Source organism: Lampetra fluviatilis, chromosome 57 (assembly GCF_964198595.1).
Source record: "Lampetra fluviatilis chromosome 57, kcLamFluv1.1, whole genome shotgun sequence".
In the NCBI taxonomy this organism is placed as follows: domain Eukaryota; kingdom Metazoa; phylum Chordata; class Hyperoartia; order Petromyzontiformes; family Petromyzontidae; genus Lampetra; species Lampetra fluviatilis.
In genome coordinates, this window is record NC_136331.1 from 633466 (window position 1) to 647882 (window position 14417).

General features: G+C 58.4%; 2 protein-coding genes across 3 annotated transcripts in view; one reads left to right on the forward strand and one right to left on the reverse strand.

Moving 5' to 3' along the window:
- The first annotated feature begins 66 nt into the window (after positions 1-66).
- On the forward strand, positions 67-7197 carry OSTM1 (osteoclastogenesis associated transmembrane protein 1). Its single transcript, XM_078880290.1, has 6 exons — positions 67-524; positions 1720-1834; positions 3329-3435; positions 3859-3996; positions 4502-4667; positions 5341-7197. Exons 1-6 carry the CDS (start codon positions 189-191, stop codon positions 5391-5393), a joined length of 915 nt encoding a protein of 304 aa, XP_078736416.1. The 5' UTR covers positions 67-188; the 3' UTR covers positions 5394-7197.
- A 1079-nt stretch (positions 7198-8276) lies between these two features.
- LOC144950239 (adhesion G-protein coupled receptor G2-like) overlaps positions 8277-14417 on the reverse strand; it is a 47967-nt gene continuing 41826 nt past the window's right edge. For both annotated transcript variants that reach the window (XM_078880292.1, XM_078880291.1), the window contains 7 exons: positions 13753-13874; positions 12697-12965; positions 12334-12433; positions 11364-11656; positions 10878-10979; positions 10426-10578; positions 8277-10250 (listed from right to left, as the gene is read on the reverse strand). In XM_078880292.1, the coding sequence (XP_078736418.1) occupies positions 10108-10250; positions 10426-10578; positions 10878-10979; positions 11364-11656; positions 12334-12433; positions 12697-12965; positions 13753-13874 (1182 nt within the window). In that variant the 3' untranslated portion in view covers positions 8277-10107. The remainder of the gene's footprint in view (positions 10251-10425; positions 10579-10877; positions 10980-11363; positions 11657-12333; positions 12434-12696; positions 12966-13752; positions 13875-14417) is intronic.

Consider the following 14417-nt stretch of genomic DNA (forward strand, 5'->3'; position numbering starts at 1 on the left):
AGAGAGTGTTGGGAGATGGAGCGGGGAGGTTAAGAGAGGGAAGAGTTAAGAAAGAGAGGGGAGCGCGGAGAGAGAGAGAGAGGGGGGAGAGGGCGCCACCTGGCGGCGTCTTCCTCGTCACTTCCTCCCCCCACCCAGAACCCCCCGCTCCGTCAACATCCTCCTCGCCAGCAGGGCCCAGCACCACCATGGCCACCAAGCGCCGCCTCGCTCCCTTCCTCCTCCTCCCCTTCCTCGTCTTCCCCGCGGGGGCCTGGGGTCCCGGCGGGACGCCGCCGCACGCCTGGCTAGAGCCCGCGATGCGGGGGGGAGGGGAGGTCCCCCTGTACCCCGTGTACCCCGTGGAGCCCCTGGGGCCCACCCCGGGCGAGTCTCCGTGCGCGCCGCTGCTCGTGGAGTTCGCGAGGAGGAGCGCCGAGTTGGCGCTCTGCTCCCTGCGCAACGCGCGGCCCCTGCGCCTCTGCGGCAGCTGCGTCATCCAGCAGTGGAGCGCCAACCGGACCTACGGGCAGATCCTCACCACGGTGCGGGGGGGGGGGGCACGGGGGTCTAAAGGGGTTCAGGGGAGACTGGAGGGGGACCCGGAAGGACGCGGGACTAAAGGGGCTCGCGGGGACACGGGACTAATGGGGGGGGGGGGGGTTAGAAGGGACCGCGAGGGAGACCGGCGACTCAAGGGGATCGGGCGGGAAACAGGGGGCCACGGGGGAGGCGTGGGGGGGGCCAAGGGGGAGGCGTGGGGGGGGCCACGGGAGGCGTGGGGGGGGGGGCCACGGGGGAGGCGTGGGGGGGGGCCACGGGAGGCGTGGGGGGGCCACGGGGGAGGCGTGGGGGGGGCCACGGGAGGCGTGGGGGGGGGCCACGGGGGAGGCGTGGGGGGGGCCACGGGAGGCGTGGGGGGGGCCACGGGGGAGGCGTGGGGGGGGGCCACGGGGGAGGCGTGGGGGGGGCCACGGGAGGCGTGGGGGGGCCACGGGGGAGGCGTGGGGGGGGCCCAAGGGGGAGGCGTGGGGGGGGGCCACGGGAGGCGTGGGGGGGGCCAAGGGGGAGGCGTGGGGGGGGGCCACGGGAGGCGTGGGGGGGGCCACGGGGGAGGCGTGGGGGGGGGGGCCACGGGGGAGGCGTGGGGGGGGGCCACGGGGGAGGCGTGGGGGGGGCCACGGGGGAGGCGTGGGGGGGGGCCACGGGGGAGGCGTGGGGGGGTGCACGTGGGAGGCGTGGGGGGGGCGTGGAGGGGGGCACGGGGGAGGCGTGGGGGGGGGGGGGGAGCACGGGGGAGGCGTGGGGGGGGGGCGTGGGGGGGGGGCCACGGGGGAGGCGTGGGGGGGGGCCACGGGGGAGGCGTGGGGGGGGGGCACGGGGGAGGCGTGGGGGGGTGGCACGGGGGAGGCGTGGGGGGGTGGCACGGGGGAGGCGTGGGGGGGGGGCACGGGGGGAGGCGTGGGGGGGGGGCACGGGGGAGGCGTGGGGGGGGGCACGGGGGAGGCGTGGGGGGGCCACGGACGGACCGCGTTGGTTTCGTGTGGCCAGGCCGCCAGGGCGAGAACTCGAGAGGAGGCTGTGCGCCTTCGGGGCTGCGCTCGGCAGCGCGACGGTGTCAAATCGCACAACATGTGTGAGAATTCCTCCAGTGGAATAATACAGATCGGGTTCCTCGCCCGCCCGCCCTGCTGCTCACCGCCCGCCACCTCGCTCGGCCTCTCTCCCCGTCCCCTCCAGGTGCAGGGTGACAACGAGACGTGCGAGAGGAGCCTGCTGCGCTCGGACCGCCTGCAGCTCGTCTACCAGCAGCACTCCTTCTCGCAGGGCCTCTGGGACGCCGCCGCCTGCGAAGGTCGGGCCCGCCCAGAGAGCCCTCCCAGTGGGCCCCCCAGAGGGCCCGCCCAGAGGGCCTTCCCAGTGGGCCCTCCCTGTGGGCCCCCCAGAGGGCCCGCCCCGTGGGCCCGCCCAGAGAGCCCTCCCAGTGGGCCCCCCAGAGGGCCCGCCCAGAGGGCCTTCCCAGTGGGCCCTCCTAGTGGGCCCCCCAGAGGGCCCGCCCCGTGGGCCCGCCCAGAGGGCCTTTCCAGTGGGCCCTCCCAGTGGGCCCGCCCCGTGGGGCCGCTCAAGAGGGTCGCCCCTGGTTCGGCTTCTTGCGAGCGCCGTCCCGGGTTTGACGCTGAATAAGAATTAATAGTAATTACATTTATAGAGCGCTTTTCGTCAAGGGTCATAGAGTGCTGTACAGGACAGCAGCAGACAATCGGCATAAAACATAATAAATATACATTTTATAAATCATTTACTAAAATCACTAAACACTAATAAGCGGGCGGTCCGGGTATCAGCGTCGTCTGTGTTTGGGTGGCGGCAGGGATCGGTTTCTTACCGAGATCAGGTGACTGGTTGGAACTTACGGGAGACTGCACAGGTTCGATAGTCGAGATGTGTTAGGGGCTTGGCCTCTACAGTGAAAAAAGTGGCAGCCCTGCCACTCAGTCAACCCTGCCACTCAGTAAACCCATCTACTCATTAATTTTCCAAGTCACTCATCAACTCACCTGCTCACTTAACCACCCACGCACTTGCTCACTCATCCACTCGCATTTTCACTCACCTGACTCAGTCGCTCATCAGCCGACTTGGGTCACCACCACCTTCTCCGGGTTTGACGATGGGACGGTTTCACTCACCCACTCGCTCGCTCATTCACTCACCCACTCACTCACTCACCCACTCACTCGCTTATCCACCGACGAGGATCAACCACCACCACCTCCGGGTTTGATGCTGGGACGGTCCGAGAATTGGCCTCGTCTGTGTTCGGGTGACGTCGCCAGGAGGCGATTTGTACCGACATTTGCCACCGGTGAACTTTAAGACCGTTACTTTCACAGTGACAGTGTTGACGGACTGAGGCAGGGTTCGCTCTGTGGAAAAGGTGGCAAACCTCAGTCATCGGTTGTAGCCAATAGAGGCCCTTGTGTTATAATTTATCGTCGATAAGACGACTCTTCCGAAAAATCATCCCAGCTGCAGTCCCCATCTCCTAAGCAGTCCTGGCTATCCCTAAGTCAACTCGGCCATAAAAAAGAGTACCTGGTGCATTGTAATCATAAGTGGCAAGACAAAGTCGGGCAGGCATGGCTCTGGCCACACCACCACCCCCTTGTGTGCCGTTGCCGGCCTTCAAAGGTGCTTGCTAACAGCCTGTGTAGACTACACGTGGGATGTGTGCGTGGGATGTGTGTGCGTGGGATGTGTGTGCGTGGGATGTGTGTGCGTGGGATGTGTGTGCGTGGGATGTGTGTGTGTGTGTGTGGGATGTGTGTGGGATGTGTGTGGGCCACAGCCTGCCTGGTGAACGGAACGAACGGCACGCGGGAGGTGGCTTCGTGGATGATCAGCTTCATGCACCAGCTCAACGAGACACGCACCTGCTTTCACGAGAACTCGCTGGTGAGGGCCACTCACCCCTCTCCACCACTCGCTCACCCCTCTCCACCACACCTACCATGGGAGTTCAGTTTTACCATGGAGGCCCAATTTTACCATGGGAGTCCAGTTTTACTATTAGGGGTTACATTTTACCACAGGGGTCCAGTTTTACTACGGGGGTGCAGTTTTACCCTGGGAGTCCAATTTACCCACCACTCCACACAACACATGCAACCCCTCACTACTTATGAGGTTGTGTTAGTGCTGACTTCATGTTTCTACTTTGTTTCCTCATACTGGTGACACAGGTCAGTCACTGTGGCAAGTGAGGCTGTATCCTAGCCCTCTTTAGTTCTCACCTGGCTAGACAAACCCAAGACTTTAACCTCTTTGTGTGTGTCTCTGTCTGCCGCTCACCACCACCGTTTCCGTGACCTCGTGCAGGTGCCGCGGTACGACCTGGGAGGCAACGTGAATTACTCGGCCGTGTGCAACAATTGCAGGACCGCGTACAACACCCTGGGGAGCATGTATGCCAAGCTGCAGAAGAACGGCAGCTTGTGTATCGACCTGGAGGACGCGGTACTGTGTGTGCACGTGTGTGCACGTGTGTGCACGTGTGTGCACGTGTGTGCACGTGTGTGCACGTGTGTGCACGTGTGTGCACGTGTGTGCACGTGTGTGCACGTGTGTGTGTGTCGGGTTTGTTTGGGGAACGGTGGCGTAGCGGTCAGCGCGTTGCTTTACGAACCCCGGCGACTCGAGTTTGATTCCCGCTCGCAGCCAACACCAGTGACTGATCTGAACTGGTCCTGGGCCTCAAATGATTACCTGGTGCGGTGTGTGAACATCGCCACTGGCGAGACAAAGGTGGCAGGGTTGTGGAATAAACCACCCGCCCCCTCGTGCCGTTCCAGCCTTCATAGGTGCTCACGAACAGCACTTGCCCCAACAGCAGTCTGCCGTTTTATACGGCACGGTGTGTGCACGTGCGCGTTAGTGGTGTCTGTGTGCCGTCACATCGCCGCACCGTGCGCATGATGCGCCATCGCACGCGCGTGATGCAGCGCCGTGCGCATCCGCACAGATGAACACTACGCGGCAGCTCTGGAGCACGCGGTTCAAATGCGTGGAGTACTGCAGGGACACGCCCTCCGTGCTGGCCGTCTCCATCTTCATGTGCATGCTGCCCATCTTCTTCTACATGAGCAGCGTGATACACTCACGGCAGCGCAAGCGGCGTCTCGTCACGTGTGAGTATGATGCACGGCCAAGATTTTTGCAGGGGGGGGGTAGGTGGTTTGCAGGCCGTTGTGGCCATGTTGCGAAGGGCACGTCACGCCGGCAATGTTGCAAGGGGAAATGTTGTCTTTCTGTCAGCTGATTGGCAACGATGTTACCACCAGCGCTAACCACTCTTAGAAGAGCGAGAGTTATGATCTCGCTACGTCGGCCAAAATGTACGTTGACTTATAACCGGGCTTTAAAAGATTCGCGGTCGTGCGAACCATCACGTAGCCTGCGGGACTTGACGACAGATCGTAATGGAGGGCACGTAATGCAATAAAATCGGACACCAGATGAAATCACCGACCTGCAATCTGCCTATATATGGAAAAAAGGTGTGACGTTGCCCGTAGGGGCATGTCTCTGCCCATATATGGTCTTGTGGAACCCACAGCACGGTATCGTGTATCGATTCTGCTCGTAGTCTATCCGACAGCCATGTTAGAGTATCGAATCGAGCGTTAATCACTGCGTTGATTAATTGGCAAGCGATGCACAGATCGAGTAATCCCATTGGTGAGTATGGCGTCACGTGACATGCCCCCTTTCGATTGGCCAACATCCGTACGATCGGTGATTTGCTCGCAGTCAGTCTCTGTCGCGCGTCGTCACAGCGTCTGGCCGGCCGCTGTTTTGCAGCCAAGCGCATGAAGTCGACAAACAGCTCGGCAAGCCTGCACCGAGCGCAGTGACACGTGCGCCGGTGGGACGGGGACCGGGAGCTTCTCCGCCACGATCCCCTCCCCGCCAAACCTCCCGCCCCCCACCCCCTGCGCTCACCCACACGGAGACGCACATGGCGTTGGCGCTGGACTCTCCACCTCGGGTATTAGACAAGTGACAAAACCTCAACACATATGTCGGTAACACTGGGGCCCCGAAAGCAATGCAATGATTTGTATTTACTTCGGCGGCGTTTTGGGCATTGGTCCCTTGTTCTTCAAAGAACACGTCTCGATTACTTCAGCAATGGAACACTTTGTCGATTGTCGGCTCTTTACCTGAAGTGCCGGGCAGATGTATAAATAAAATGTCACGTGTGCCGCTGGACGGGAGCTGGTGTTGGGCATTGGCCATGTCGCGCTGGGCGTGGCTTGCAGTGAGTTTCCCATCTTCAGGAGGCAGGATGTGGGGGAGGCCGCCATTTTTATAAAGAGCTCCAAATAATGGGGCATGAATACACCACCACCACTACTTCCACCAACATCCCTTCCATCACATCTACACCAGCGTGACACCCCCCCCCCCCGAGAGGAAGCGGGTCATGTCTTCACAGAGCAGCGAAGTGAGTCAAGCATGGCTGTAAATGCCCTGGTTTATTGACATCACAACAATAACAGCGCTCACAGATTCCAACCTGGCACCACAGCCCCCCTTTTCCCTCAATGGAGAGGGGGGGGGTGGCACCTATGTAGATTCTGCAGACAAACCAAGCAACGCAGCTTTCAGAAAATAAAATATCTCTAGCTTAGCTCTCTTCATATTTCATAGGAATTGCACTCATATTAACCTACAGTACGATAATCGATTAAATAAGGATTAGTTTGACAGGTAGATTACCTTCCCCCCCCCCTTTTCACTCCGCACGCAAACTGCTCAGTCCATGGGCCCCAGCAACCTCGAGTTCAGCCCCACCGAGGGTGGCAAACCTCCAGCTGCGACTTTCCTATTCGTTTACATGGCAAATTGGAGGTGGGTATTTAACCACCAGCTCTGGTCAGATGGTCACTGCTTGATGAGGGCGGCAATGCCATCTGTTGCAGAGGATTCGTGGTTCAAATTCCTTGGGCCACCTTGGTTATTGCTATGGTGTGCGTTAACCGTAAAAATGCAACGAGGCACCCTCGGCCACGGAGTGGACTTCAACGATCCCGTGCCATTGTTCTCAATGAGTAGCAGGCTGTTCCGCCCTGGCGGTCCAAATTGGAACTTTTACCTGCAAGTTACTGGATTGGGATTGCTCAGCAGCAGTAATCATTGCCCCCCCCCTCCCCAACGTACTGCAATAGGACTGCCGGCTGTCTGTGGACAGCATCAACAGCGCCTGAATGGCAATTGCCGTGCGGCGCCATGAGAAATACAGCGCCCGTAGCACATGCACTCAAGTCGCTGCTGTTGGCCGCATACAGAAGCTGGAACCCACTGAAGTGATGCCCCCCATGGTGGTACAGACCAAATTAAACTTCTTGTCTGGACTTGCGGATCAAGTGGAGGTTTTGGGGCTTTGCAACTTTTCCCACATTGACCAACGGCGGCCCTTGAACCTCCACTCTTTTCACGACACGCCAGCTACTCTGGGTGCAGCTGGCGACCCCGAAGCCCGCGGCGGTACACATCACGTCGGTTCGCGAGCGTGCTTGATTAAGGACTTTTCACAATGCGGGCGCGTTTCTGTGAGTTATCTCAACCCCTGCCAAGAATTGGGGTGCAAGAGTTATTCTGTTGGTACGACTCTTTAAGCTGATGGCACGATGATTAAAAGTATTTTTTACCATTTGTGTAATGGTTCATGTTTCGTGGGTTCCTTAAAGACGCCTAGCGCGGTTTAAAGCGAAAGGTGGCATCTCTCATCGCCACCGAATCTGGCCTGTGAGAAGTTCTCCTTTACTTGCCGCTGGGTGAGAGTGGACATGAGTGAGCAGGTGGGCGAGGAGGTGATTGTGCGGGTGGGTGAAAGCGTTTGACTGCATTGGTGAGCTCGCCAAAACAAAGACCTCCCCGTGTAGCCTTAACAGACTGTTGGGGCAAGTGCTGTTAGCGAGCACCTATGAAGGCTGGCATGGTACACGAGGGGGTGGGTGGCCAGCACCACGCCCGACCGCCTTTGTCTCCCTAGTGTCGATGTTTACACACCGCACTCGGTACTCATTTGAGGCCGAGTCGACCTAGGGGAGGCCCAGGACCGGTTCAGATAATCGTCACCGGTGTTGGCCGTAAGCGGGAATCGAATTTGGGTCACCGGGTTCGTAGCGCAGCGTGCTAACCACTGCACCACCGCTCATGCACCCTGTGGACAATTGAATTTATCTGCGTCGGGTGATGGGTTTCGCGACACGAAATTTGACCGAATCATGACTACGTGGTGGCCTAACGCAGTCAACTACGAATCGTTCAGCGACAATCTCGTACAACGAAAGGGTTCAATTGGAACAATTCGCTGGTGGAGGGAGGGGCATTGGGGTCCCCGCAGAGGCCTCTGGAAAGTCTGGGGGTGGTAGGAGTCCCGCAATCAACTCGCACATTGCACGTCGACGATGTAAAGCATGAGAATGTGGTGTGGGCGAGATGCGACGACGCTGCAGCCGGGAGGGTGGGTGGGGGACGCTATAAGCGCAATGCACTTACTGGTAATAATTTAGGTAATTTTACAATCTAGTAAATATGAGTAATTTGCGGGCATTACGCTGGGGGGGTTGAACGCGTGGCCTTCACACGTTACGCAACGGCACAAGCTCGACCCCACGGCCACAGCGCCCGACAGGTTTTCAGCCTTGGCTGGGAACCGTGACGTCACATTTCACCCCTCGGGGCCCCCCCCCCTACTCGCCCCTTCATACCCCCCCCTCCCCCGACAACATTTAGAAAGCCACCTAATAATGAATAATCATGGGAGGCTCGTTATGACAGTAATGATCGAGGGCTTTGGGGAACGTGACCCTGAATGGTGGCAAGATTGGCTGGGTCCACTCCATACCGGGATTTGAACTTGCAATGTTCCAACTGCGAGCCGCCCTACAGAGCACAATTGCACGTCTGGCACGAGCCGATCTTCGTTCTACCGCCTTGCATGCCGCACGCTCTTGCCGATTGCTCAGCACGATCCTCGTGACCCGAAGTGCGGTGATTAATTTGAATCGGCGCCCCACATCCCGCTGTATGCAAGCACGTGCTCTCTCACCCGAGGGCCGCACACCTTCCTCTGAATTGGCACGGAGCTTTCAGTGCCCCTGCAGGGTCCCAGAGCTCTTCGCCGTGCAGAACCTGGGAACGGAGTTGCCCGCGGGAAACTAAAGTTGCCCACGAAACGATCTGGCCAAATCTGTGATGTTCCAACAACTCTTTAACACCCTTCCCCTATCTATTGGCCTAAATACATCGTGAGCCTAAATGCATCATTAGCGTGTCGTCTGCGTGAACTGTGAATAACCGATGGTCACACATGCTATTAGATGGGTACATCCCGCTTCCCAGTCCAGCTGATACACGTACTCGTCACTACCCGACCTGGGTGAACAATTGTGGACACTGAAGAATGATCATGGACACGGAAGAGTGATCATAAACACTAAAGCGTAATCATGGACATTGAAGAATGATCATGGACATTGAAGTCTGATCATAGCCACTGAAGAGTTATCACAGACACTAAAAAGAGTTATCGTGGACACTGAAGAGTGATTATAGACACTAAAGCGTAATCATGGACACTCAAGAGTGATCGTGGACATTGAAGAGTGATCATGGACACGGACGAGTGATTGTGGAAGTTGCAGACACCCCCGGAGAGGAATCCCGCTCGGTGTGAGAGAAGCTCTGGCCCGGAAACCGTGGCCATTTTTCACAAATAAATAGACGGACGATATGTACAGAGACATGGCACACGCTCGCACACGTGTACACAGACACACACGCACAAAGCACACTTGACACCGACACCACGGCTCAACTCAAACCCAGTTCACGAGTCCGGTGTGACCCTGCTCCCTCCCTCGGCTGTGCCGCAGGGGTGTGGGTTGCCCGGCACCGTCCCCGTGGCTCCTAGCACCGTCTCTCCGTGCGGCACCGTCCCACACGAGCCCTGGGCCGTGGGCCATGACCTCTGTGGGGCACCGGGGAGTCTGCTGGCCAGACCCCCCCAGACAGCCAGACCCCCTAGCTAGTCCTAACAAGTCCTCCATCCGCTTCCCTCAGCCGTATCCCCCCTAGAGCCACGCAGATTTCCCGGTCGGCGGTGGAGTTTGAGCCGCCAGTGCCCCGACACGCGGTCCCCCCTAGGGCCTCTATCAACCGGTGGGGCCGCAAACGGCTCACCAGGGGGTAGATGGCCAGCACCACGCTCGGTCGCCTTTGTCTCCACATTACTGATATTTGCACACTGCGCCAGGTATTCAATAGAGTCAACCTAGGCGAGGCCTTGGAACGGTTAAAATATTCGCCACCGGCGTTGGTGGCCATTAGCAGAAATCGGAACTTGGGCCGCTGGGTTCGTAGCGCAGCGCGCCAACCGCCTCTCCACCCGACACGCGCACGCACGACAGGAGGCGTGACGACGGAAGTGACTACAACGATCGTGATGATGACGATGATATTTACAAGATCCTAGGAGGGCGGGAGGACGAGTGGCTGGGAGTTTGATGTGGAGGAGGTGCGATGGGGAGGGGAGTGGCGGTTGTGTGGCGTGGTCGGCTAGCTCGCGCCGCCCCCCCTGGGCAGGTGTGCCAGGGGCTGGCCGTGCTGGCCGGCACCGCTGCTGGTGCTCTCCTCGATGCTGCTGTACACGGGCTCCCCGTTGTCGTACATGGTGGACGAGGGCTCCGAGCGCACGGCATCTGCGATGCACGGTGGCGTGCGGGGGGACGGAGACAGCGGCGTCAGCGGTCGGAGTTACACGCGTGTGTTATACATGTGCGTTCGTGTCTGTTTTTGTCATACTTGTTAGCGTGTGTGTTGGGCGTGTTGGTTCGTGTGTGTGTGTGTTCGCGTGCGTGTGTTGGCATGACGCACTGCTCTTGCGGCGTGGCACCACGAGGCAGCTCTGCGAGGAGCTGCTGGGCCCCGTGGACACCTGGCTCGAGTTGGTCGAGTTGCTGGACATCGACTTGGTCACCTGGTTGCCTCCCGGCTTCTTCGTGTAGTTCGTTCCCGTGCGGCTCCAGTCTGCATGCAGCGGGAGGGAGGAAAGACAGGCAATCGGCGAATTGTGGCCACTTTACTCACTTTTCATTCATTCACTCACTCACTCTCCATTCAGTCACTCACCTTTTATGCTCTGTCAATCATTAGCTAGGCATTCACCGTTTCCATTCATTTAATGGAATTCATTACTTTCTTCTCCACCATTCACTCTCAATAATGAATTCAGTCTCATTCATTCTTCTTTGTTCTGGCGCCTTCAATTGTTTACTGCATGCGAGGCTCAGCTTAGCGCTATCAGCGACACCTGGCGATCATCTCACCGGAGTTGTCGGGCAGACGGCAGCGGCCGCAGCACAGGTAGCGGCGCCAGTGCTTGCGCACATTCTCCTTCATGGCGCAGTGGAACACGAAGATGAATGTTCCTGTCCGGGGTACACACACACATTCAAAGATCACTCGTGTGGCCTTAACGCTCTGTTGGGGCAAGTGTTGTTTAGCAAGCAGCACCTATGCAGGCCAGCACGTCACGCGAGGGGGTGGGTGGCCAGCGCCACCCCCCCCCATTCCACCTTTATCTTAGCCCCAGTGCTCCGGTTAGCATGGTTGGCTACAGGCGGTGCGAAATAATTTTGACGTACAGTGCTGATGTTGGCCTCACATCACACCAGATACTAATTTTAAGGCTGAATCAACCTAGGGGAGGCCGCGCCGGCTGCAAGTCCACCGGCTTTGAAGCACAGCACGCCAACCGGGGGGGGGGGGGGGGGGGTGGGTAGAGGCACCCGCATCTCGCGCCAGCGACGCACCTTGCAGGGTGTTGAGGATGCAGAAGAGGTACATGAAGGGCAGGTTCGCGGGGCCCCACGCAAAGAAGGCGAAGACCCAGGTGAGGCCCAGCAGGAAGGTGAGCGACACGGAGCCCTTGAGGTCGCGCAGCACGTCGGAGCGCCAGTCGCCGGCGGCGCCGCGCGAGCTCTTCATGCTGCAGATCTGCACGAGCACCACGACGAACATGGCCATGTTGATGCAGAGCACCACGCCCAGGAAGGCCACCACCGTCGCGTAGAACGCTGCATCGCCGTTGTGCCGGAACCAGCAGCTGCGGGGGGTGGGGAGGGGGTGGGAGGAGGGGAGACGCCGGCCGGGGCGGGGGGGGCGAAAGGGGGGTATTAGGAGGCGAAAGCTCCATCCGGATATAGGACCGCACACGTCGTCCGAATCCAATCTGCACGGATGACGCTGCCATACACAGAAAGGCTATCGCTTATCCCATTTTAATCATTTGGGAAAGTGGACAGGGGCTAGGGGAATGGGAATAATAGGTTTTCGTGGATAGGGATTAAAGAATAAGGGTTAGGAAACGGGTTGGAGATAGGGTTTGGGGATAGAGGGTTATGGGGTAGGGGTTAGTGTTAAGAGTAAGAGATAGGGTAAGGGGTTAATGTAAGGGAAAGGGGTTAGGAGTTAGGGTTTAGCGATTGGGGTTAGGGGTTATGGACTCGGGATTAGGGTTAGCGAGGAGTTCACGGGTTAACGGTGATGGGTTAGGTATTCGGGCTTAGCAATAGAAATAGGTGTTCAGTGATAGGGGTTATGGGTTTGGGGTTAGCGACAGGGTTTGGGTTATTGATAGGTTTAGAAGTTATGGGTTGGTGATTAGGGGTTAGTGTTAAGGGTTATGAGTTTGGGGTTAGCGATAGGGTTAGAGGTTATGGGTTCAGGATGTGCGATAGGGTTAGTGGCTCGGGGTCACAGACTGCCCCACGTGGGACTCACAATGAGTCCTGTGTGGAGTTGGCGGAGCGCGAGTACGCTACGAGTCCGTATACATCCATCTGTATCGCGAGCACCAGACCGACGACCACCGCCGGGATCCCTGAACACACACACGGTGAACACACGCACACATACGGTGAAGATACGCACACACACGGTGAACACTCACACAGTGAACACATGCACACACACGGTGAACACACGCACACACACTGTGAACACTCACACACAGTGAACACACGTACACACACGGTGACCACGTGCATGGTGAACACACCCTGCACCCTGTACTCTCACCCTGCACCCTGCACCCTCACCCCACCCCCCCGTGCACCCTCACCCCACCCCCCCGTGCACCCTCACCCCATCCGGCGATGCAGAACTTGAGGATGTATCTGCGGATATAGGTGTTGAACACTTTGACGAGGGCGATGTACATGTGCAGCGCCTCGAGGCCCATCCACGTGAAGGAGGCGAGCAGCGCGTAGTGCAGCAGCGCCGCCACAGCCACGCACAGGCCTGGTATGGCCAGCGAGGCCAGCCACGGGTCCAGCAGGAACACCAGGTTCAGCAGCAGGAGCGCCGCGCACAGGTTCATGAGGATGCGCGACGGGAAGTCTCGCCGCAACTTCCTGTTGGCCGAGACGATGGGTTTCGGTGGGGGTAGTGGGGGGGCAGGAGGTGAGGGCACGGTGTGTGTGGGTGTAGTACCTGGGCAGTGTAATTATGACCAGCTCCAGTTTTGCCAATACAGTTCTCACCCCGAATTAATCGAATGGCGTTATCTTTAAATCGGCTGTGTAACGCTGTGTGGAAACTATGTGGCCAGTTGTTCCACACGAACCTTCGGGTCTTCTCGGCCACAGTAAAGCCCTCGTTGCTCTATGATTGCGAGATGTGGACCCCTCTAATGGAGAAACATCTGAGCCAGTTTAAAAAATGCAGGTTGGCCTGCCTACGATCCATCCTGGGTTGAACCAAGCTTGTGTAAGGAGCACACAGATCCTTGAAAGATCTGGACACAGTCCCATCAGTGAACTCCTCCTGCAGGCAAGGCTGCATCCGCTGGGTAATGTTTCCCGCATGCCCAGCCACCTCATGCCCAAGCAGCTTTTTGGCCGGATAGATGGGGATAGATAACAGTGGCACGGGCTGGAGAAGGGATGGAACTGATGCAGTACAGGAGGATGTGGAGCTGAGTGAACTTGCCGAAAACTGATTCCAGCAGTGTCAAGATCGGCCTCTTTGGAAGAAGGCTCATGAAGGACGCTACTGGCAGCTGGATGCAGTCGCCCTCCAACAACAGCGATGGTGTGTGTGTGTTGCGTGATGCGAGTATATGATGTGTGTGTGTGTGTACGTGTCAATGCGTGATGGTCTGTATATGATGTGTGTACATGTGCGTGATGGGGGCCTCACTCGAAGGCGATGTGCGTGAGCAGGGTGATGGCGAGCAGGATGGAGGACACTCCGCAGCCGATGTAGGTGATGAACGTCAGTGCCATCTCGTGCTCTTTAGGTGTTGGGTCGTCGTTGAGTTGCTGCGTCACACGCGGCAAAGACAAAGATCCCGCGTATCGCGTTATCAGACTGTTGGGGCAAATGCTGTTTGCGAGCAGCGCCTATGAAGGCCGTCACTCGAGGCACACACAGTGTCACAAACAGCAGCAACGGAAACCGCGTCCAAGGTAAAGGCGTGGCCCTGCAATGGCGTCACTGCTGGTTGAAGGGCTGTTGACTGCGCTGCGCGACATCAGTGTTCTATACAATGTACAGTGTACAGGCAGCGTCCGCTCATTGCCCTAACGAGCACTCAAACCGCCCGCGTGGCTGCTCGGAGCGAGAGCGAGCGGCTCATAGCAAGCGGAATTTCGCGAAGTTTACATCTTGGTTGGGGGTGGGGGTGGGTTGGCTCAGCCTACACAATGTAATCCAAGTCCCTTCCTCTCTCCGGGGTCGATAAAATCAGGACTGTCAAGAAGATCAAAAGTGCTTGTCCTATGGACAATAGACTCGCCCCTGTCACCGGAATGAGGAATTTCCACCACTGGCTCTGCAGGGCTTCAAGCGGGGGCGATGAGCAC